Source organism: Vipera ursinii (assembly GCF_947247035.1).
Source record: "Vipera ursinii genome assembly, chromosome: 12".
In the NCBI taxonomy this organism is placed as follows: domain Eukaryota; kingdom Metazoa; phylum Chordata; class Lepidosauria; order Squamata; family Viperidae; genus Vipera; species Vipera ursinii.
Window position 1 is genome coordinate 8,281,015 of NC_139525.1, and position 24,096 is coordinate 8,305,110.

The window sequence follows — 24,096 nt, forward strand, 5'->3', positions numbered from 1 at the left end:
GGGTAAAAGATGGATTGTGAACGCCAGCTGCTATCCCAGAGCATGGCCAAAATAGCTATTAACTGTGGTCAGAAACTGCCTGGAGACAATCACGAAGAATTGCAGAGGCTCCAAGAGAGAAAATAAAATAAAATTGGAGTCTTTGGGGGAGGGGGAGGGGAAATGCAAAACCAAAAACATTCTGTTCACCTTCTGGGCCTCAACCCAACGTTTTGGAAGGTCATCTTCAAAGCTCAAAGAGGTAAAACCTGAAACAGCAAAACAGACCCACCTTTGCTGTTGTCTGAATTCATATTAAGAAGTTTTGGTCAATCGGAGATGTAGAAAGAGAGGGTCCAGGCTGTCTTAAGCACTTCACCTGAAGCCTAGAAAAATACTTGGGGAGTATGATAAGCCAAGGAGAAAATGGCTTCACTATTCCAGCAAGGGGTCAAAAAGTCTCTGTCCTCGACTTTCAACAGTTCATTTACTGGCCGCTCAAAGGTACAATGGCACTGAATAAAGCAACAGATGGAAACTAACCAAGGAGAGAAGCAACCTGGAACTAAGGAGAAACTTCCCGACAGTGAGAACAATTAACCAGTGGAACAACCTGCCTCTAGAAGCTGTGATTGCTCCAACACTGGAAGTTTTTAAGAAGAGACTGGACGGCCATTTGCCTGAAATGGGATAGGGTTTCCTGCCTGAGCGAGGGGTTTGCACTAGAAGACCTCCAAGGTCCCTTCCAACTTTATTATTATTATTATTATTATTATTATTATTATTATTATTATTATTATTATTATTGCCAGTTTTCAGAGTTATAACCTTTGCAGCACCACCCATGAACACATGATCAAAATTCAGACCCTTGGCAACTGGTTCATACTTACGACCGTCGCTGCGACCCGGAGGTCACGTGATCCCCTTTTATGACCTCCTGACAAGCAAAGTCCATGGACGGGGCAGTGGGGGGGGGAGCCAGATTCACCTAACAACCAAGTTACTAATTTCTCAACTGCAGCAATCCACTTTTAACAACTGTGACAAGGAAGGTGATAAAATGGGGCAAAACTCACTTAACAAATGTCTCACTTAACAACAGAAACGTTGGGCTCCGTTGTGCTCGTAAGTCAAGGACTAGCCCACAGGTCTGCAACCCGCAGCTCCGGAGCCGCATGCGGCTCTTTCAGCCGTCTCCTGCGGCTCCCAGTCCTCTGCCATGTGCAGTTCAAAAAAAACCAAAAGTGGGACTAAAAAAGTTCAACCAATCCGTTCAAATAGGCAGGGTAGGTGCATATCTCGCCTTGGCTCCACTCTTCAGTCAAACCCTGTTCTGCGCATGTGCGCACACATTTTTTGTGGCTCCCAGTTTTTCCTTTTGTGAGGGAACCGGTTCCGAGTGGCTCTTTCACTGTTTCAGGTTGCTGACCCCTGGACTAGCCATATGTTTCTCTCTCTCTCTTTGAGCTCAGACTCGTCTCTGTGAAAACAAAATGAGGAAGAACCCACCAGAAAACAGCCTGTCTAGGGATCCCCTGAGGGATCAGTGCTTACTTGCCCTTCATGGCAATGTGGCTACCTCTGCAGGCCATCTGCTAGGAATCTAGTGGGTCTCCTTGTAGGATCGGTGGTCCAGTCTGGTTGGACTAGGTGGGACAGGAACTACTTCCGTTCTTATGAATGGGGGACCGACAGCTCCTACCACAGTTATTTTGATACAGGAGAACCAAAGTTAAGCTGAGCGAAGCAAGCCTATTAATCCACGCATGACAAGAAGAAGCGGGGACGGGGTTGGAGAAATCAAGGAGACCTCCTGGCTATTTTTACAACCAACGATCATCTTTTTTCTTTTTTTGAAGTTTTAAAAAGCATATTCACCCCTAGACCCAAATTGGCATCTGTGCACCACACAGCAGTAAAAGACAGTCGGAATGAAGCAAAGAAAGATGTGCTAATTGGAGAAATGACCTGTTCGTGCAGGTCTCATTTGCTGCAAAACTGGAAAAATAGTGATGAGATACGGTGACCTCACCCCCTTCTAAGAAAAACAGATTTGTCAGAATCTTGTGCATGGTGCTGCTGAGCATGATTTAATTACTAAGTGTGAGCTCTAAAAGCAAACCAGGAACACGGCTCCTCTATGAACAATGATGCTTCTGCCTACTACAAGAGTAAACAGGATCTAAAGAGAGAGTAAAGGGCTTTGCAGTTGAACAAGAGGAGTCATTTTCTTGTCTATGGAGATTCCTGGTCCTCCACAGTCATAGTTGTCCCAAAGTTGTCACAGTCCATCTGCATTTAAAGGACAAAGGCCACTCTTTCGAAGACAGCAAAGTCCACATTTTGGACAGAGAGGACCGCTGGTTTGAAAGAGGGGTCAAAGAGGCCATCTGGGTCAAAATTGAACAGCCGTCCCCTCAACAGAGGGGGTGAGATATGACATCTTCCATCTCCAGTCTACAACAGTCCTTTCAGCAGTTCCAAGAAGGCTTCACACCCATTTGCACCACTCAGATGACCCTGAGGACACAGATAAACTCCCAGGTGGCCTCAACGGCTCTCTAAAAGAATGTAAATGGCCAGCTGTCTGCAAGGAATATGAATCTTTCCATTCCAGTCAGAGCTGAAGAAGCTTCTTGGATGAAAAGCGAAATGTCTTCAAAGGAAAAACAAGAAAATCCAGTTGCCTCCTGAAAAAGCATCTTTGGGACAAGTCATTTTCTTGTTTTCTCTTTCTGGGAACTACAGCTAATCCTCAAATTACAACCCTGTGTTTTAACTTCACCTGGTCTTGAGTCTATCCCTCTATTAATGCAGCCTAGGATTGCACTGGCTTTTTTTTGCTGGCTTCAGCCCCACTGTTCCATCCATTCATCTACAACAGCCAACTGGAGCGAGCCAGTCTTAAAAATAAGATCTATTTTGATAGGACAGTACCCTGAAAACTGTCTGATCTGGAGGATTTTTAAGTTCTACAGACAGCATTACTCATCACCAACCTCCTTCCATTTCTCTCCTTTGTAATTTGCCTGGTATTCTTTGGCCCCTGCTATGCTTTTAAACGGCACAATTTGTTACCGTCATTTCAGCGTTCCCATGCCAGATGCAAGCTGACTTCCACAAACGGAGTATATTAGAGGAAGAACACTCACCAGAGTTGAAATACACACCTCCTCCTCCTCTCTCTCTCTTTCTCTCTCTCACACACACAGAAATGAAACACTTTGACCATTTTCCCCCCTGAAGACAGACAATGAACAAGAGAACAAAGAATAGGAGGACAAGTTGAAGGGAGAAAGTGAGAAAACTTTCTTTGATTCTGCTTTTCGAGTACTTCCCGATTCTTCCTTCACAAGCTGCGCAAACGTTCACAAAACCAGGAAGACGTCACTGGAAATGGATAACGGGTGGCCGGAGGAAAACGGGCATTCATTTTGCCTTGAAGGACATAAGCAAATTTGTAGAAATTTGCCTATAGTTCATCATTAAAGAAAAATAGCCCAAAGGATTGTAAGATGCACCCGTGTTGACCATCTATGCAGGAGCTTAACCAATAAAAAATAATAATTCCGGCATCACAGACATGAGAAGGAATATATTTAGAAAGACTTAAAAAAATCTTTGCCTAGAGAAATTGAAATGTGCAAAGCCTAGAGTGGGATTTCATAGCCTTCAGAATTTTTCCCACCAATAATTATGCAGCCCAATTGCAATCTTATGTTTTTTTTCTACCAGAATTAGTGGATTAAGCCTCTACCCCCTTTTTTTTCTTTAAAAAAATCAATTTCTATGTCCCCCTAGCCCTGTTGTCTCTACCAAGCTCCTCGTTGCTTATGTAACTCCTGATTAAAAAAGCAAATAAATTATATCCTCTAACCAAAAACCACCATCTTTGTCCTAAGAGGACATGGTAGCCAGTTCTGAGAGTTGCAGTACCACACATCCCATGTCTATGGAGGTTCTCAGTCCTCCAGGTCACGGTTGTCCCAAGGGTGCTTTTTCAGGAGGCAACTGGAGTTTCTTGTTTTACTTTGAAGATGTTTCGCTTCTCAGCCAAGGAGCTTCTTCAGCTCTGACTGAACCATTTGCGCTTCAGTTGCAGATGCAGACAACACAGACTCATCCCCAACAGCCTGGGCCCGTCTTCAACCGTGAAGGGACACAGGGCAGAAAACATCCTGCAGCCAAGAAGGCCCCACAGCCATTAGCACGACTCAGGTGACCCTGAGGACACAGGTAAACCTCCAAGCAGCCTCAACGACTCTCTAAAAGAATGCAAATGACCAACTGTCTAGAAGGAGTATAAATCCTCCCATTCCCCACCACCCCTTCAGGGCAAGAAGCAACGGGTGGAAACTAATCAAGGAGAGAAGCAACCTAGAACTAAGGAGAAATTTCCTGACAGTGAGGACAATTAATCAGTGGAACAGCCTGCCTGCAGAAGTTGTGGGTGCTTCTCTTAAAAACCTCCAGGGACGGAGCACCCACAACTCCATCACTTGGAGGTTTTAAAGACGAGACTGGGCAGCCCTTTGTCTGAAATGGTGTACGTTTCCTGAGCAGGGGGTGGACTAGAAGACCGCCAAGGCCCTTACTACTTACTATTCTGTTATATATCACTTTATTCTGAATCCATAAAAATAGCATTGCATGCATCATATTATCAGCATGAGTTTTTAGCATTTTCACTGAAGCTGCAGCATTTAAATCAATGAATCAAACTGAGTGGTTCTTAAAGGGATTTTTTTTCCCCACTCTACAAACCACTTAAAAATTGCAAGGAGTCTCCAGAGACCCCTTAATAAACTTTTTTTGTTGCTATTGCTCTATAAATCAAAGCATATGCATTACTTGTGTTTTGATAATTTTTCACGATATTTTCCATCCATCCAATGTGACTGTCAAAACCAAAACAAATATGAAAAAAAGCAGAAGCTTAGATCAGATCATTGGAAAGGAGCTTATTAATTGTTCATTTAAATGGTAAAAAAAAATGGCACAGTGTGGTTCCTGGACCGGCACCCTGCCCACCTGTTAAACACTCCAGGGCTCACCAAAATAACTTCAACCCGTAGTAACATAGAAAGTAATACTGACCCAAATGCCAAGGAACTATTCTGCAATAAAAAATGGATCTTCTGAACAGAGTAATCATTTATACCTTCATATTTTTTAAAAGTCACTGAAGCAGTAGGCGTGAGCCTAAATGGACTCCAGAAGATGGTAGAGGACAGGAAGGCCTGGAGGAATGTTGTCCATAGGGTCGCGATGGGTCGGACACAACTTCGCAGCTAACAACAACAACATTTTTTTTAAAAAAAATGTCAACTACATATGCTCATTTTATGAGCAAATTTCCAAATTGTGACAGTTATTCACAATAGAAATATAGTGGGAAAGATTAAGACCAGACACCAACTCAATCTACCCTCCAGATGTTGTCCAGCTGGACAGTTGCCATCTGGATTTTTAAAATGCACCTGAACTAGCCTACATAATATGGGGCAAACAGCTCTCCTATAACTGAACAACAGAAACCTCCAATAATTATTATTATTATTTTTCAGCAACTTCAAAAATAGTCTTGATCAGACATGTCAAACACAAGGCCCGGGGGCCAGATCCGGCCCGCGAAGTGGTTTCATGTGGCCCGTGAAGCCATCCTGGAAACAGTGAGGGAACAGCCCCCACTGCCTTGGCCCTGGCCCAGAGACCTTCCTTCTGCCAGAGACCCTCAGATCTGTCCCACTCCTGCCCAGGCCCCCATAGGCACCCTTGATGTGAATGATATAGAGCTGGCCACGCCCACCCAGTAAGCCATACACACTCTAGCCACGCCCACCCAGTAGGCCACACCCACCCTGGCCATACCCACCCGGCCCCCTGAGGGCAACTGCAATGCTGATGCGGCCCTCAATGAAATTGAGTTTGACACCCCTGGTCTTGATCAACTGGACAGGCTGGGTTAGCACTTTGTGTGTTTGTACATACACACACACACACACACACACACACACACACAAACTCATTATCCATATGACTAGGCAAATTGCAGACGGCAAGTTCCATCTTTAAAAAGAAATTTCTACCACAAGGACATGCTGTTCCTTTCACATTAAACCCCCCAAAAAAACTTGTTTATTTAACCCAAAGCTTTAATTTTACACTTTGGGGAGACCCGGGAAATCAATTGCATTGCAATGTAAATGAGGCAAATGCCCTTTCATGTATTGTTCTTAATTAACACAAACTCACTTCTACATTTCAATTAAAGGAGGATGCAATGTTCAGGGCTGTTAGTGTTTTTTTTTAACCTTGGGGTGAGGTTTAAGATTTAAACTTTTACAACAGATACTTGGCAGAATGGACCAATTGTGGAAGAATTGAGCATTTTCTGTTTGAAGGGTCAATAAGGGTGTATCTCAGACCAAAGATCACTTTTCAAATCAACCCATGCATGGCAGGCATGATACTTTTCTAGCAGTTTATGTAAATAGGATACCCGTGCAGAATTAGACCATGATCCACTCAGCTAAACAATATCTCAAAGGAAACCCACCAGTTTTTGAGATCTTTTTTTTCCCCAATTCTACCAGGTGATTCCAAGAAATGCAAAGCTACAGACCTCTTATGAAGATGTGGCTAGAAGTCAGAAAATGAAGACAACACTTTTTTCCTCACGGTTTTTCTCAATAGTCCCAACGTTTAAACTTCGTTATGGATACAGGCAGCCAAGATAAGCCTTCCACACTAAACGCATCTTGAAATGGAATGAATCAGACCACCCAAAATAAGGCTGAGTTCATACATCATGCTAAGCCACTGTCTGCATGAACCTGATTTATTAAAATAGTCACAGAGGCTGGGTTCACCCAAACCAAGTTCAGCCTAGGAAAATGAATTCTGACGTACATATCACCCTGCCCAAAATGCTTACAAACAGACTTATTGGGAACTCAACCCTTTCTCCATCGTGAGTTGCTTGAATTCATCCTGAGAACAGGACATGGAAAAACAAAAGCACCTCCTTCCAGCAGCATTTGTTTATTGCTGTCCAAAAGCTGGTTTTCACCAAAATGGGACCGTTCTGATCTACAATCCCCAACAACAAATTAAGCCAGAAAACCCCTGCTGTTCTGAGGAATCTTACACTGGAGTAACATGGCCTTTGCGCTATCTCATTAGTTCTCTGAGCTACAGAAGGGAGCCTACATTAAAAGGGCCTGACTGGCATTTCACCAATATCTCACACAAATTTCAACTCCTTTTAAGAAACAAGTAAAAGCTCGCAAAACAAAAACAAAACCACTGCTATGTATGTAGGCAAAGTTACTCTGATCATGTGCTACATGCTGGGACTTTGTGAACTCATCCAGAGCCATATTCTGTTTCTCCAGAATTCCTGGTTTCCTCTGTTGCCAACTTCAACCTCCAATGTCTGACACTGTAATTAAGGGGGAAAAATCAGATCAGTGCTAGTGATATTGTCAACACTGCTAACATTGGGTGTTTTTGCATTGACAACAGATGGAGATGCAGCCGTTTTCTTCCTTTCGCTTTTAGAGTCAGAAGATGCTGGGAAAGGAGGAGGGATGTGCACGAGAGTCCAGCTAGACATAATAACACTGAACCTAGCGTGAGAACCAAGGTTGTTGAAATAAGAGATTATAAAGAATTGGCTGGGCTGGAGAGCTGAAGGGGGAAGCCCGTGCTTCAAACTAATTGGGGAATGTGATTTATGACTGTAAATTGGAGGAGGGAATTGTGCTTTGATACTATGTGTCCAGGGGAGGGGAACTCAGATTTTGGCTTCGATTATGTTGATGCCGATGTTATGCTACTCGAATAAAGATTCTTTAAGGCAGACATGTCAAACACAAGGCCTGGGGGCCGGATCTGGCCCGCGAAGTGGTTTCATGCGGCCCGCGAAGCCATCCTGGAAACAGTGAGGGAATGGCCCCCACTGCCTTGGCCCTGGCCCAGAGACCCTCCTTCTGCCAGAGACCCTCAGATCTGTCCCACTCCTGCCCAGGCCCCCATAGGCACCCTTGATGCGAACCATGTAGAGCTGGCCACGCCCACCCAGTAGGCCATACGCACTCTGGCCACACCCACCCAGTAGGCCACACCCACCCAGGCCACACCCACCCAGCCCCCTGAGGGCAACCGCAATGCTGATGCGGCCCTCAATGAAATTGAGTTTGACACCCCTGCTTTAAGGTAAACAATGCTCGAAGTTCTTTGAAGAGTTCCATTTGTCGGAACCATGACTCAAAGGAAGAACTGCTTGATGTTCAGAAATTTTTTTAAAAAACAGGTATGGAATGGAATGGGTGGCTATCTGTAGCACTGATGATGTTACCTAGTTGGGGTAATGAGATGTCCACAAGAAAACAACCAAACTCAGAGAGAGTACCAAGGACTTCTCATTTCAACCCTGTGCTACAAATATCCTCCCTTTACTAAAATCAGATCTTTTCCAAAACGCGTGTCCTCAGAAATCTGGGCAAAACCCGGATAAAGTTGCCAGTGAAGAAAGCAGAGATTCTTCACGGCTACCCTTTCTAGAACAAAACCTGGTGGATTGGAAAAATCAGATGCACCTGCTTTATGTAACATCCTGGCCTTGATATTGAGCTGTTCTTCAGAACTTTTGAGTTACAATGGTTCAGAATTTGGACAGTTCCATTATGGAGCAATTAGACCTCGCCCGTATTATAAAGAGGTTTTAGATTTAGAGTATATAATTCTATATCTTAGCCAGAGATTGGGGGGGGGGGAAAGGAAGGTAGAAGAAAGCCTGTTTTATAGAACAAGAAATAAGCTTTACTAACACCTATTCTGTGGGGACTTTTCTCTTTTTTTTACTTCAAGGTTCTTAACTTCTACAATAAAAAGGAGCCTTGAGATTTAAAAGCTGCCTAACAACTCAAGTCTTAGCCTTTCTCTGGCTAAAAAGCCAGAGAGATGTTCTATTATGTGCTTTTCTCTTTTTCTCTTCCCTTAAAGATACCCACTCACTACCAAGATACAAAAAAAAGAATCCCACGTTAAGTAGCATAGAAAGCTGACTAGGTTTCATAACTTGCCCCAAGCAGCATTTTGCCTATGGATCCTAGCAATAAGAGAAAAGCCACATGTCCGCCAGAAGTCTTTAAAAAAAAAACCTCCCTGACACTCAAATCTATAAGTCTCTTAGTCGTTAAGGTGCTGAGCCAATTACCAGAAATCTAAGTTCTGGTCCCACCTTAGGCAAGAAAACTACCTCTGAGCCAATTGCCAGACAACTATGAGTTCTAGTTCCACTATAGGCATGAAAGCTAGCCGGGTGAGTGTGGGCCAATCACCAGGAGACTGTGAGTTCTAGTCCCACCTTAGGAATGAAAGCCAGCTGGGTGATTTTGGGCCAATCACCAGGAGACAGTGAGTTCTAGTTCCACATTAGGCATAAAAGCTGGCTGGGTGATTTGGGGCCAATCACCAGGAGAGTTCTAGTCCCACCTTAGGCATGAAAGCTGCCTGGGTGACTTTGGGCCAATCACCAGGAGACAGTGAGTTCTAGTCCCACCTTAGGCATGAAAGCTGCTTGGGTGACTTTGGGCCAATCACCAGGTGACTGTGAGGTCTAGTCCCACCTTAGGCATGAAAGCCGGCTGGGTGACTTGGCCAGTCACACTCAGCCCAGCCCGCCTCACAGGGTTGCTGCTGTGAGCAAAATAGAAGGTATATTATGTAGGCTCACTGCTTTGTGTTACTTACAGAGTAATTAGAGTGGGATAAAAATATAACAAATGATAAATCCACAATAGACAAAGCCCAAGAAAATACACCAAAGGGGAAAACAAACAGGGTGAAACCAAGCAGTCCTCTCTCCTGTGTGTTATCTTTAGCAGTTCCACTCAAACTTTCACAATTCTTTGTGAAAGCAATTAGCAATTAGCTCAATCCTTTCCATGTGATGAGGGTTGGCGATGCTTTGCAAGTAGGTAGGTAACTGCTTGTGAATTATTATCCTCATTTTTGTCATTGTTGTCTTCATCATTATAAAGAGTGCTGATGCTGAGGAAAAAAACCAGCTCTCTACAACACCAGGCTCACAAATAAGAGGACGAAAACATCTACGCAAATCTGCCTCTCTTTAGGAAACGCCAGTCGTACAAAGTGCCATTCAGTTACTCTGACCACTTCCAAATTTAGCCCGCCGTTCATGCCACAAGTAATTCTGTAAAGTGCTTAAATGTTATTGTTGGCATTGCTCCAAAGGTCAACACAAGCTGCCATTTTCTCAACTTCTTGAACCACTATAGGTTTTTATCGTTAATGATTTGCATCATATAACTCAAGAGGCAGATATGAGACACAGGCTATACATATCCCCCAAAAAAGCACATGGTGTTTGCTCAGAGTAGAGTGGACCATGCACCCTACACAAAAAACATTCTTTTTTTTCTCTCTACCCATTCCTACCTTAACCGATGAGAATTTGCTTTTGAAATTTCAAGAGAGAATTTTAGTGCCATTCACATGGAAGCAGTATAGTGCCCCTACACTTACCGCTCATATTTATAAAATACCTTTCTTCGTTTATTTTTCTGAAGTCACACAAAGCATAAACTATTACCGTATTCATACAGCCTGGGTTTGCACAATAGTCCAAGAGTCCCAGAACAAATCAAAGTTGAAACTAACCCAAGTTTTGCAAATGCAAATTCTGGGCCTTTAATTGATTTTGCCAAGCCTGTTCTGCAAACACAGACATTCTGTTATAAAAAGGCAAAGGGATGTGATATATACCCTGTCTTAAGTTATACTATCACCTCTCCAGCACTTAGTAGCCTCTTCAGCTTCCTACACTTGCATTAAATGCCCTAGAAGATATTCAAGGTACTAGTAATGGTGTTTAAAGCCCTACATGGCAGGGGTCCGGAGTACCTTAGGGATCACCTGCTGCCGGCATCAACTTCCCTTTGCCCTGTACGTTCCCACAGAGAGGGACTCCTCAGGGTGCCACTGATCAGAGAATGTCGATTGGTGGCCCCCAGGGGGAGATCCTTCTCTGTGGGCGCTCCGGAACTATGGAATCAGTTACCGGTTGAGCTCCGGATGGTGCCCGATCTTCGCTACTTTCGCCACGATCTAAAAACATTTTTATTCGAACAAGCCGGCCTGGCCTGATGGGGGATTGGTGGGGTTTTTATTGCTGTATTTTTGGGGGTTTTATAAATGTATTGTATTAATTGTTTTAATGGGCAACTATTTAATCTTCTTTTAATATTTGTAACTTTGCATTTTATTCTTGCCCTGTTCACCGCCCTGAGTCCTTCGGGAGAAGGGCGGTATAGAAATATTAATAAACTAATAAACTAAACTAATAGAAGAGAAGAATGGGAAAGAACTTCCTATGGGATTTTTCCAGTCTTGGAAAATGTAGGCAGCCGAGGAACATTCACTCTCATCGAGAAAGACACAACAGAAAACAGTGCTGTTAACAACCACACACCCTTCACCATGCCCAATAAGAAAGCAAACTCAAAAAAAAAACCACCAAAAGAAATTTGAAAGAAATTCTCAAGCATCACCAATTCCTGGGATAAACTTAGGAGTTAAAAATAGCTGGATGAGATTCTGAGTTCCTAGACTGCACCATGCCTCAAAGCCTCGAGTTTACAAGCATCCTTTTGCTTCAGCTCCACTACTTAAGGAACCCTGTGAAACTCAAAAGTTTGGTCATCTTCCATCTCATCGCATTGTCAAATAATAACCCAAGAACCGTACAAGGTTATAAGAGCAGCTACCTTTGGAATACCTGGATGATTATTCACAGGTTGATGCCATTCAATTGCAGCGGAGAAATCTGATTACATATCCCGTATCAACACTGGCACTATATACATACATATATAAATACATACATACATACATACATACATATATATATATATATATATATATATATATATATATATATATATTTTCTCCCTCACTGCCAACTGCTACAGTCTGTTTAGTTCGCTATTTGCTCCAAGCACTTTTGCAGCGATTCAGAAGTTGCCTTGGTGCAACCCTAACCTATTGTCTTCTAATGTATTGTGTTCTAAGCTATTCTATTCTAACCTATTCTAACTTATTCTATTCTAACCTATTCTATTCTATTCTATTCTATTCTAACCTATTCTAATGTATTCTATTCTATTCTATATCCAATGCTATGCTATCCTATTCTACTCTATCCCGTAATTCAATTCTATTCTATTCTATTCTATTCTATTCTATTCTATTCTATTCTATTCTAACCTATTCTAACCTATTCTAACCTATTCTATTCTATTCTATTCTATATCCAATGCTATGCTATCCTATTCTACTCTATTCTACTCTATCCCGTAATTCTATTCTATTCTATTCTATTCTATTCTATTCTATTCTATTCTATTCTATTCTATTCTATTCTATTCTATTCTATTCTATTCTATTCTATTCTATTCCTTCTGAAATCTTTGCCAAGAAAACTGCAGGGATTTATCCAAGTAGTCACCAGGAATCAAAAATTGACTCAAAGCAACACTCACTGAAAGAAATAAAAATTGTGAATTCTCTACACTAGTTCAACATTCTGGTTCCCACATCATATTAATCCAATACCAGGTTGCCAGTCTCAGCTTCAAACAAAGTAACAGACTGTGTTTGTCCAACACAGATATCTTAGTTAAAATTTATTAAAAACATAGTTCTGCATCACACATAACTGAAAGAGTTACTAAAAGAGTTACTAAAAGGATCTCTTTTCCACATTCACTCAATACACAGGAGGATAAATTAGTGAATGGATGTGTGCAAAACTCTACCAAAAACTATATAATCAAGATAAAGCTAAGCTGTTGCGGCAAGTTGTGCAAGTATAGCTTTCAAATCTCTTGTGTGGACCCAGCCATAGTTAGTATTTGCTTTTGCAAAGAAATAAGCTTGGAATCTATGTATTTAGCCAGGTACCCAAAAAAATAAAAACACGAAGCAGTATGGAACAAGTCATCAATATTTCACCAACTTCTTAGCTTTGTTATTCTATGTAAAGTAAGAAATATGACAATGCCATTATAAAAAAATTACTTGATATTTACTTAATGCCAAGTAATTCAAAGAGAAGCAAATCCGTGTTAATCAAAAATGTCCAACAGTATTGGGTACATACTGTAGCCGAATGAGTATTTTCAACTCCCAGTAAGTGAGAAAAAAAGAGCTTGTCTTCTAATAAAAAGCTTTGATATATCACAGCGTGTTTCTCCAACAACCATCTCAAACCCAAGGAGTTGGGGGTAAACTAGGTATTTGCAAGGATGTTGATGGCCCCGACAGTATTTCCACTTCAAAATTGAAAAGGATGAATGAAGAGTATCCTTGGATTAGTGGCTTCATTTCAAGGAAATCTGCAGCGGTCTCAGTCAAATAATCCATCCTACATTTCCTTAAGCACATAACAGCCAAATCTCAATTTCCTTATTAGAAGTTCAAAATCTCTATGGATCTTGCACCAGGCTATGCAATTAATCCAGGAATTTCTATACTTTTTTACTCTGAGGAGTAGCTAATCCCAAAAGTTCAAAGAGAAAAGAACATCTCCCCATCATTTGTTACCCCCCAGTTGAGGAACTGAGTATTCATCGGTATTGTCAATAAGGGATGCTTCAAATCTTGGTTCATCAAAAGACACAAGAGTCCCTGATCTTGGGGGTGCTAGAAGCTGAACATGGAACCTCCTGTATGCAAGATGTCTGTCTCACAAGTTGACTAGAGCTGTGTCCCTAAGCTTCCTCCATTTCAAAGCGTCTCACCTCTCTCATGACAAGGCACAGAGAAGGCTTCATCTCATTTTGTAGTTAGATATAAGCACCGCCATCTATTGAGCAATCCTGTAATACAGGTAGAAGACTATCACTGTCACTGTGAAAGACTGTAAGAAGTCTGGGAAAGGAATGGAAGGAAGAGGAACCATCAAGAGACCCTAGGCCAAGGGGTCTTCAAACTTGGCCCTTTTATGACTTGTGGACTTCAACTCCCAGAATTCCTCAGCCAGGCATGATGGCAGAGGAATTCTGGGAGTTGAAGTCCACAAGTCATAAAAGGGCCAAGTTTGAAGACCCCTGCACTAGACCAATCCTTGGCATCTCATCTCACAAACTGCAACTTAACCCAGTGGAGAGAAACCCCAAAAGAAGCATTTCAGATCATTTAAAATCAGTGTTGGTTGGGGAATTCTGGGAGTTTGAAATCCAAGTTGCCAAGCTTGAAAAACACTGATTTAAAGAGGCTCCAGCTTAATGGACTCATGATAAATGAGGGTTGGAAACTACTTTTTCTCTTTCAAAAGTTTTGTATTTAACCCAAGCCTGGCTTTAAGATACCTTGTTGGTGTCTCCTTAATTCTTGCTTGCCTAGCAGATTTAACAAACCCCAGATCTGAATAGAAAACAGCTTTACCTTCCATTTATCCACTGGATTCAGGCACCTGTCCCCAAAGACTTTGGGGACAAACCAAGTTCTTCCCTCATCACATTATACAATGAAACAGAAACAAACATGAGAACATTTGATTGAGAACTCTGATCTTTTAAACATTTGTCTTCCCCCATGAATTCCCCAATTAAGCTTTGCAACGTAAATCTATCTCCTACCGAAGTCATCACATGTCACTAGGCTATGCTCACAACATATGTAATTAGTTCAGGCACAGTGTACACTCAGTAGCTGCATTCACGCAAGCTGCTGTGTGTTAGTTACCTTGGCTTGTTTTTTGAGAGTTAGTGTGTTTTGCAAACGTAGCCAGTGTGGTTAGTTTAAGACTGAATCCTCAGCAAATACTCAGAAAGTGGCTGAATTTAACGTACCACAACCGTATCTACTGTCTGCTATTAAAACTAGCCTTGCCTAAAAAGCTCTTTTAATAAGAACCGACATGCATCTAATCATGTTCCAATCAGCCCTTCAGCCAAAATCCCCATTCCAGGACTTTTCTCTTGACCCATTAATGGGTATTAATGAGTATTCTATGCCCATTGGCTATGGCTAATCTTCATTGGACTGTCCATTCTCAGAACACACACACACACACACATACACTTCGTTTGGTGACCAAAGTTACAACAGCACTGAAAAAGAGAGACTTACGATCATTTTTCAGACTTATGAGCATTGTAGCATCCCTATGGTCACATGATCAAAATTTGGATGCCTGGCCACTGAAGGCCACATACGTCAAGGACTACCTATGCGAAGTTAACCACATTACTCACTCAGGTCGAGGGGGCATCATTTTGGCCTCATAAACGTTGACAGCCCAAACCTCAGAAAGAGCAGGATTGGCAATTACCAAACTCTGGAAGCTAATACTGCCATCTCTGACCAAGTTACTAAGGGTCCTTCTCTGAATTTTGCAAGCTTTAGAGTTAAGAGAAGAGCCTGCTACCCTTAGAATCCCATAACTGGAATAGTAAGAATTGACCCTTTTTACAAAGACAGATGAGGTCATAATGAAGAGTTTGCTATGTTTGGTGAGTAAACAACAGCACTTCAACTTCTAGGTCCCTTCCCTTCACTGGTCTACACAGGTCCGACCTGCTACCATCAACACAACACTGACATGGAGTACATGCTGATACATTATTTAGTCTACCTCTACAACTGTGCTAAACCATGTCAGATGGAGGAAAACCCCGAGAAATCCACAACAACGCAAGGGATACAATGGTCCTCCACAAAACACACTCAAGTCAAATCACATCCACGCATTTGACTCTACAAGAAGTCCAGAATAAGATGCAAATATAAACAAGCTCTGTGTTAACTCAGGTCAGGAGTCATTAAGGCTCTTTCCCACAGCGGCTATTCAGGTGCGCTAGAAAAACCTTTAGAGACAGCCATACACTCCAATGTTCCACACTCAAGAATTTGCATGGATGCAGGAGGAACCTGGACATAAAAAAGACATTAGTTATCCTAGCTAACAGTCACTTTCAGACATCTCTTCGGTAGATCCGTCACACCCAACATGTCATTCTCCAAATATGCTGGACTACCATTCTCATCGTGAAGATGACGTGAATAGGAGCTCAGCTCATCTGGAGAAGGTCACCTTCGGGGAAGCTGGTCCAATTTTTAAAGTCACCCAAGACGGGAGCCAACATCAACTCAAAAAATGCTTTTTTTTGGGGGGGGGTCTATTTATCCCCAAGCTGCCAGCTCCAAGTAAAACTCGTTCATTGTCGCCCTTTGGGGGGACTTTCCACCAGGCAGGGAAAGCCCTCTTCGATCCGAGGGAAGAGCTCACCTCTGGCAGAGGCATCCCATTGATAATGAGATCCGGCTGCTGGGGTCCCTGGCCCGTGAAGGTGTGGTGGTAGTTGTGGTTAGAGCCGGCGTTCCGGTTGTTTTGATTCTCCACGTTGAGAAAGGTGCTTTCCGATCGGCGGCAACCCAGAGGCAGAGTCTGTTGGTGATAGTCAAAGTAGTTGAGGGAGGAGGTCAAGGAGGAGCAGCTGACCACGTTCATTTTGTCCGTCTCCTCGACATCCCGGGGCACCAAGCGGATGTCATTCTTGCTGATTTTTTTCTTCTTGGAGGATTTCTTTTGGTGCCCGTAGGAGTACTCTGCAATTCTGCAGGACACAAGAAAGCAAAGTGAGAACCTTTACGTCATCCACGCACGGCACACTAGTCAAGAGGGCATCGCAGAGAGAGACCGATTTCCCATCCACATGCAGGGGTGACTGATGGCTCGGCTCTTTTTTTTTTTTTTTTTTTTGACAGCGAAGGGTCTTGGGCTGTGTCTCTCCTAAGCGTTAACAAGTTAGCGGATCCGACACACCAGGACAAGAAGTGAGGAATAAAAGAGAGGGAGAAAAAAATAATATTCCTCTTGTTTCGGGGTTTGTTTTTTTTCCTGCTGCTGAGAACGGTCGATATCTAGTTACCCGAGATATAGTTCAGCCTGCAGAAAATGGGGGGGAAAAAAATAATGATGTGAAAATCCATGAACTGAAAAAAAAGAGTATGCAAATGCATTTCCTTCGGTAATAAGGATCAGAAAAATTATTTAAATGGATTCTCAGAAATGGGGAAAGCGGAGAGGAAAACGGGCAGAGAGATTGTTCCGTGCCATTTCCCAAAGCAGTAAACCTGGTTACGTTCCTTCAGCCGGCCCAAAGGTGTTCTATCTAGATAATACACGCTTATAAACAGCCACTGAAGTCAATTACCTCGCACCGACTTGTTCCCCAGCAGCCAAAATTTCTGCAAGCCAAATTATCTTGTGAACTCAATTTGCCAAATTAATACAGTATTCAAAAAAAAAAGATCCATCTGGTAGGTTTTGTTCCTCCTCACTGGTTGTTCCTCACGATGCCTCACAGCTTGAAACATCCCACCTGACGCTACATCCCAAGTCGTTCCTGTTCTCTCTCCTTAGCCTCTCCCTCCAGTTGCGTGGACCACATTTTCCCCAGGATTCTCAGCAAGGCTCTGAAAGCCAGGAATTCTGGGAGATGAAGTCCACCCATCTGGCGGGATCAAAACACCATTCCTGCAAGAAAGACCATTCAGCGGTGAGAGCTGTGTGTTTTGAAAGGAATGTAGAACACACACGCACATTTCTTGACCTTTAACTGGTTAACCGAAATACTACGCAGTTATCTCTCACCCGGGAAAGGAAAATGAGAAAAAAGAAAAAAGAGCCGGAGGAGAAAAGTTATCAGTAAACAACAGCCAGAAAAAAATAATTAGAGACAAGAATGCAATCAGTTCTTATCTTGATGAGTTAGACTGAAGTAACTGTGACTCAGTATTACCACTGGGGACCGTGTCTTGTTATCAGTGCCACACAGACGTAGATATTGAAGGAAGATGTGAAGGTACTGTGGCCAGGCTTTAAAAGTCAGAAATAGATCTCACTTGTACCAAAGGCTGGAAAATGTGCATTTCCCAAAGTCAAGCCTGCTGAGCTTAAAAAAAAAAAAAACACCCCACCGCCACCACCAAAACACCACCATCAAAGTTCACTCCCTATGCTAGCTTTGCAACAAAACTACAAGACAAAATGACCCAAACTGAATGCATTCCAAAATATGGGGACTTTCACTCCCACAATCCCCCACCCAGTCAGCATCCCCAATGTGCAGAATTCTGGGGGTTCAAGGGCACACCCCGGGAAGATGCCCCATTTCCGGAAGGCTAACTATGAGAGTCTTCATCTGACACGATAAAGGCACGGTGAGACTTGTGCTGAAGGGAAAGTCAAGGAGAAAATCCAAAAAGATCTTTCTCTCGGTCGCCGAAGAAGACAAAAGAAAAAACCCACTTTCTTAAAAAAATGGCACGTCCTATTGCAGGTTAATAGCTAGGCTGTGTCACTGCAGCATGCGATTCTTTCGAAAGGAAGGCAAGACAGAGAGAAGCCTTGTTTTTGCCACCGATGCAGGACTGTGTGGATTTCATAAGGAGCCACGCAGAAAAAGAACAAATGGACAGTGCTTTCCATTTGTCTTATTGGAGGCTCTCTGGATTATCTGGTCCAGCCTTACAGCTCTTGCTTAACCCCCAGAGGTAAAATTAATGCGCACCGGAGAAAAAAGTAGCCTAGAACAGGCTGATCATTTAGCAACAGGTAGAGATGGAGATTATCCAAATGCCTACGTTGGATGCTTAGAGACTGGATCCAGAAGGCTTATGCAAATTATCAGCACCTGAGAGGAAGCATCAACTAACCTGCCTGCCCATATGTGTGACATCTCTGCCCCTGGTTTGGAAGACAAAGGACGGGGGGGGGGGGGCCTCCCTACCACACATTAAGGGGGATTTACATTCCCCTAACCCTGATTTCAAAGGCACAATGGACAAATAACAAGATATATTCTTCCCAGCATGCCTATTGGCGTATTTTAGAAAACCACAGGGTGCTTCTTCCAGGGAAGGAAAAAATCTCAGCACGCTTTCTATAAGCGGCTAATATTTTAAAGACATTTTCACCAAAGGAAATCCTGCTGAATTGGATGAAGTTCACTTCTGGAAGGACTCCTTATAGACCTGCCCTGCTCAACATCTCGTGGGTTGAAACGTTTCCAGCAAGGACTCTGAAATCTTGCCTATTCAGGCATTCATTTGTGCCTTATCTGTGTGTTTTTCTCTTCTACTGGCCAATTAGTTAATTAAAGTGCACTTCATTAATCCCCAAGCCATAATGCTGCTAAACCAACTAGTTTACACCAAAGCGGAAATCTGTTAGGGGCGTTGACTCAACTGAAGTCTTCTTTTTCCTTCAGCACCTATTCTTGCTTAATGGGCTGAGCTGGTTAAAACAACAACAACAACAAATTCAACATATTAGATCTTGTTTTAAAAGCTGAACCCCTGGAAATGCAGTGGGTTTATTTGCAGAGGATGGCTGGCCTCCATACTTTCACGCCCTGAAACTGTATGGCCGGGAGGTACAAGACATTGTAAAACTCGAGTGAGAAATGAACTCTGTGAATATGAACAGTGTAAGTAAGTCACTAAAGAATGCCAGGCTTCAAATCGCTGGAGGCATTCAGGATTTTTCAAAAAGCAGGACCAACATTCATTTCCACCCCCCACCCCCACCACCCCCCTTCTTTCTGAAATGGCCAAGAACTGAAGGAATGGAGAAGTTATGGCTATTTCATTCGTAACAGGATTAAACCATTTATAGGTGGCTGCAGCTGTTCCTTTATGGCACCCAATTGATATTCATGTGTGGTTAGCATTTGTCTACTAACTTGTGCGACACAGAGAATAGCAAAAGACAGACAATGATCCCACAGCCGTTACATATTCAGGGGACCCAAATCCATGTCTTAAGATTTCAAAAGCGGGCACAGGGGGGGCGGGGGGGCAGAGAGGGGGGAAAGCTGCATGTAACCCTCCGTCTTGGGCAATCGCATCCGTGAATGCTGCCCACATTTAGAATAAAAAAAAAAATCCAGGCATCATTCAAATACTATTTGTGGGGGGAGGGGGGGGACAGGGAAAAGCAACTTAAAAAGCAACCCTGGTTTTTGGTTTGTTTTTTTTAGCAGAGAATGGATAAAGTTGGAACAGGGGAAGTGGGTTAAAAGGAAAGCTAGCTTCGCTATCATTTTCCCCTTGCAAGAACAGCAGAGCAGAGCAGAACCAAAATTTTCTGGATTATTTTTTTCCTTCCCCCCAGTCCCCCCAGACAGACAATTCAAAGAGGCCTGCCAAGCCTGTCGCTCTCCCTAACCCGATCCAAAATAATATCTTTGTATCTTTCTAGCAAAACCTGGCGTTCTTTTATCTTCTCTTCGAACAGCTTTCGCATTCCTTTTTTTTTTTTTTACAACCAACTCCTTCTTGGAGAAAACAAACCGGGTTCTAAAGAAACAGCCACAGTGACCTCATCTGGCGGGGACAGGATAGCAGTGGGACTGCAGCCCCTGTGAAAAAGCATGGCTAGAACGGAGCTAGCTGGCTCTCAAATTGATCCAAAGAGCTTTCTTTTTTGAGCCTTCCCTCCTTCGGTAAAAAAAGGAGAGAGATAAAGCAAAGCGGTCCAAAGCAGGACAGAGAGATGCATTACCTTGCACGTTCAAGATTGCACGTCGAAAGCCTGCTGTACCACCATTATTACAATTCCTTGTATTTAGCCTCTTTTCACTACACGGGTGCCATGCATGGCCAGGGGACTTGTGTGTGTGTGTGGTTGTTTTTTTGTTTGTTTGTTTTAAGCAATCCTGGATAATCAAAGAATATAAATTACCCTAATACATCCACTTTATACCCCAACTGGAGTCCTGTTTAAAAGAATCCCCAGTTGACCTTTCTATATGGCCTTATCTGGAAAGTCTTGGCGGGGTTAGGAAAGGGCAGTTATCTAGTGACACATTCAAAGGGTTGATGTTAAGCAGTCACATAAGGCTAATATCAAAGATGTCGGTACTTTACCTGCAGTTGTAAGTCCTGATTTCTTTGTTATCCCGTTTACACTTGACGGCTACAAAGATCATGGTGACAAACAGAATGGCAGCAATTGAACCCAGAGCAATAATAAAAATCAGGGACAAATTTACAGATCCTATGGATTCTTGGGCATCCAGAGCCGGAGAAAGATATATCAAAATCAAGGCAGATGCTGAAAGGGATGTCTTCCCGTGGTCGTGGGCCACGACAATCAGCTCGTACGTTGTCTTGGAATTTTCCCCAAATGCTCTGGTGGTCCTTATCTCACCATTGACCTGGTCAATCTCAAAAAACCCTCGATCCCCTTCAGCCATTTCATAGGAAAGTCTCCCATTCTCCCCTTCATCGTAGTCATCTGCCTTGACCACGGTCACCAAGTAGCCAACCCCAGCATTCCTGGGGATGTAGACCTCTGCAGTCCCGTTGACTAAAGGAGGGGCTGTTATCACTGGAGTATTGTCATTGACGTCCAGGACAATCACTCGGATGGTGGCATTGCTTTGCAAGGAAGGGTTGCCTCCATCTTTGGCCAAGACCTTGAACTCAAAAGACTTGGTCTGCTCATGGTTGAACGATCTCAAAGCATAGATGTCCCCCGAGTTGGGATTGATGGAGACATAGGTGAAAACAGGCATATCCCTTACTTGGGATGGGACAATCTGATAGGAGACACTGCCGTTGAGACCAAGATCAGGGTCCCTGGCAGAAACAGAAAGGAGGTAGGCCCCAGGGGTATTGTTCTCCTGCACAATGACCTGGTAGTAAGGTTTGGAGAAGTGAGGGTGGTTATCATTCTCATCTGTGATCTTGACGGTAAAGGACTTGGTGGCCTGCAAAGAAGGGATTCCGTTGTCCTTCGCTTGGATGGTTAGATTGTACTGGTCCCTCTGCTCCCTGTCTAAGCGTCCATCCACGAGGATGGTGGAGAAACTCTCATATTCCTGCAAGCGAAAGGGTACGTTGCCCAACAGTTTACACTGCACTCGGCCATTAGCCCCGGCATCCCTGTCAGAGACTCTCACCAAGGCAATGACGTAGCCTGGAGGAGCATTCTCACTGACTTCCACCAGCTCGCTATTCACAGAGAGCAAGTTAATGAGAGGGGGGTTGTCATTGGCATCCTGTATAGTGACAGTCACTTTGCAGTGTGCTGGGATGGAGTTGGGACCCAGATCTTTAGCCTGTACGTCCAGTTCATAGGCGTGGCCTTCTTCATAGTCAATCGCACCAGTGACTGTGATCAGGCCCGTCTGAGGGTTGATCTGGAAGAGGTCCCTGGCCTTCTCAGAGACATAGCTGTGGATGGAATACAAGACTTGCCCGTTGGTGCCCTCATCAGGGTCGGTGGCATTGAGGCGGATCACTGGTGTGCCTGGAGGAACATTCTCCAGCACGCTAACGGTGTAAGACGGTTCTTCAAAGAGAGGGTTATTGTCATTGGAGTCAATGACTCTGATAGTTAACTCCACCGTTCCAAAGTTGGGTGGGTCACCACCATCCAAAGCTGTTATCATATAACTGTAATGAGATTGGGTCTCTCGATCCAGGCTCTTCTCCACCACCAACTCGGCAAAGCGAGAACCATCCCCTCGGGTTTTGGTTTCCAAGCCAAAGAGATCGTTGGGGGTGATCTCATAACTCTGCACCCCAAAGCTGCCCGAGTCCGGATCATAAGCACTTTCGAGGGGTACCCTGGTCCCCGGGGTGGCCGTCTCGGAGATCTCCAGCGCAATTTGATCTGTGGGAAAACTGGGAGCATTATCATTGAGGTCTTTGATCTCCAGCTTGATCACACAGATCTCCATGGAGCTCGACATGACCTCTAAAGAGATCACACACTTGGGGCTTTGTCTGCAAAGTAAGTCCCGGTCAATCTTCTGCTTGGTCACTAGTAACCCGGATCCAGGGTTGATGTCCACCAGGTGCGGCGCGGAGTTGGACACCACTCGGAAAGCAGTGGGTTGGCGAGGATCCAGCACAAAACCTGCATCTCGAGCATCTTTGGCAATGTTTGCAATCACAGTGCCAGCTCTTTGCTCTTCTTCCACCGAATACTTCAAGTTGATCAGAGCTCCTACACCAGTCCACCAGACAGCGAGCAGAAATTGGAGCAGGGGGCAGAGAATATCCATAGCTCACCCCCTCCGTGCCACCACCACCCCTCCTCCTCCTCCTCGTCTCTCCGGGTGCCTGTTGACTTCGTGTCTGGGAAAGGAGGGGAAGTTGGAAGGAAGGCTTGACTCAACAGGGGTTGTGGAAGAGACAGAAGGAGTGAATCAGAGGGAAAGGAAGGGAAGGAAAGCAGCCTTTCTCAGGGGTTTACTTTACATTTCCTCACTGCGTCTCTCTCTCTCTCCCAGGTGCAAGCGCCTTTCATTCAGCAACCTCCCTAGCCCTGAGGAAAACAAATGCTTCTCTTCCACTCACCAGATCGGGAGGAGTTACACAATTGGCAAAAAAAATCTATCCCCCAATTTTTTAAAAAAATAAACAACAACACACACAACGGTGAATTGGGGAGGAGGGACCTCAGCTTACTTACACCTGGCATGCGCAAATCTTAAAAAAAAAACAACCACCCAATTCCTTTACCCCCTTTCTCTGTCTCCGCAGCCACTCCCCCTCCCCAATTGGCACAGACCCTTAGTGAAGAAACTGGAGTACCTGGGAGGGGGGGAGAGGAGGAGGAGGAGGAGGAGAAAGTAGTAGAAGAAAAGGTGGGGGGGGGAAGGGAATCCAACCTCCGTCGGAGGAAGGCAGCAAACGAATTCCGCGGAAAGAGACAGGGGGGGGGGCAACCACGCCAGTGGGAGATGGGAATAAAAGGAAAGCGTGCGGGGAGGGGGGGGACGAGGTGGGGGTGGCACTAAGGCTAAGCTACGGCCCCCAAAGAGCCGGGGAGGAGGAAAAGGGAGTCAACGCAGGAGAAGTCACGGGAAGGTTGGGAAAGCTGGGGGTGGGAGGCAGGGGGGGTATGTGTGTGTGGGAGAGAAGACGGCAACCTGTCCGGAGAGTTTCTAGTCCATCGGAAGGAAGGCGAGGCGGCGATCGCGGTCCCAAATAGCCGGGGGAGGCATCGGGGAGGCAGGGGCGGGGGGGTGGGCGAGGAGACACGCCGGACCCCCCCCTCAC

At 44.1% G+C, this 24,096-nt stretch overlaps 1 protein-coding gene across 1 annotated transcript in view; it reads right to left on the minus strand.

Annotated features, from left to right (window-relative positions):
- Nucleotides 1–23,096, minus strand: part of PCDH19 (protocadherin 19) — a gene marked incomplete at its 5' end in the record, with an annotated part of 107,158 nt that extends 84,062 nt beyond the window's left edge. The window contains 2 exons of the mRNA XM_083371888.1: nucleotides 16,304–16,631; nucleotides 20,950–23,096. Of these exons, the coding sequence (XP_083228014.1) occupies nucleotides 16,304–16,631; nucleotides 20,950–23,096 (2,475 nt within the window). The remainder of the gene's footprint in view (nucleotides 1–16,303; nucleotides 16,632–20,949) is intronic.
- Nucleotides 23,097–24,096: the final 1,000 nt, after the last annotated feature.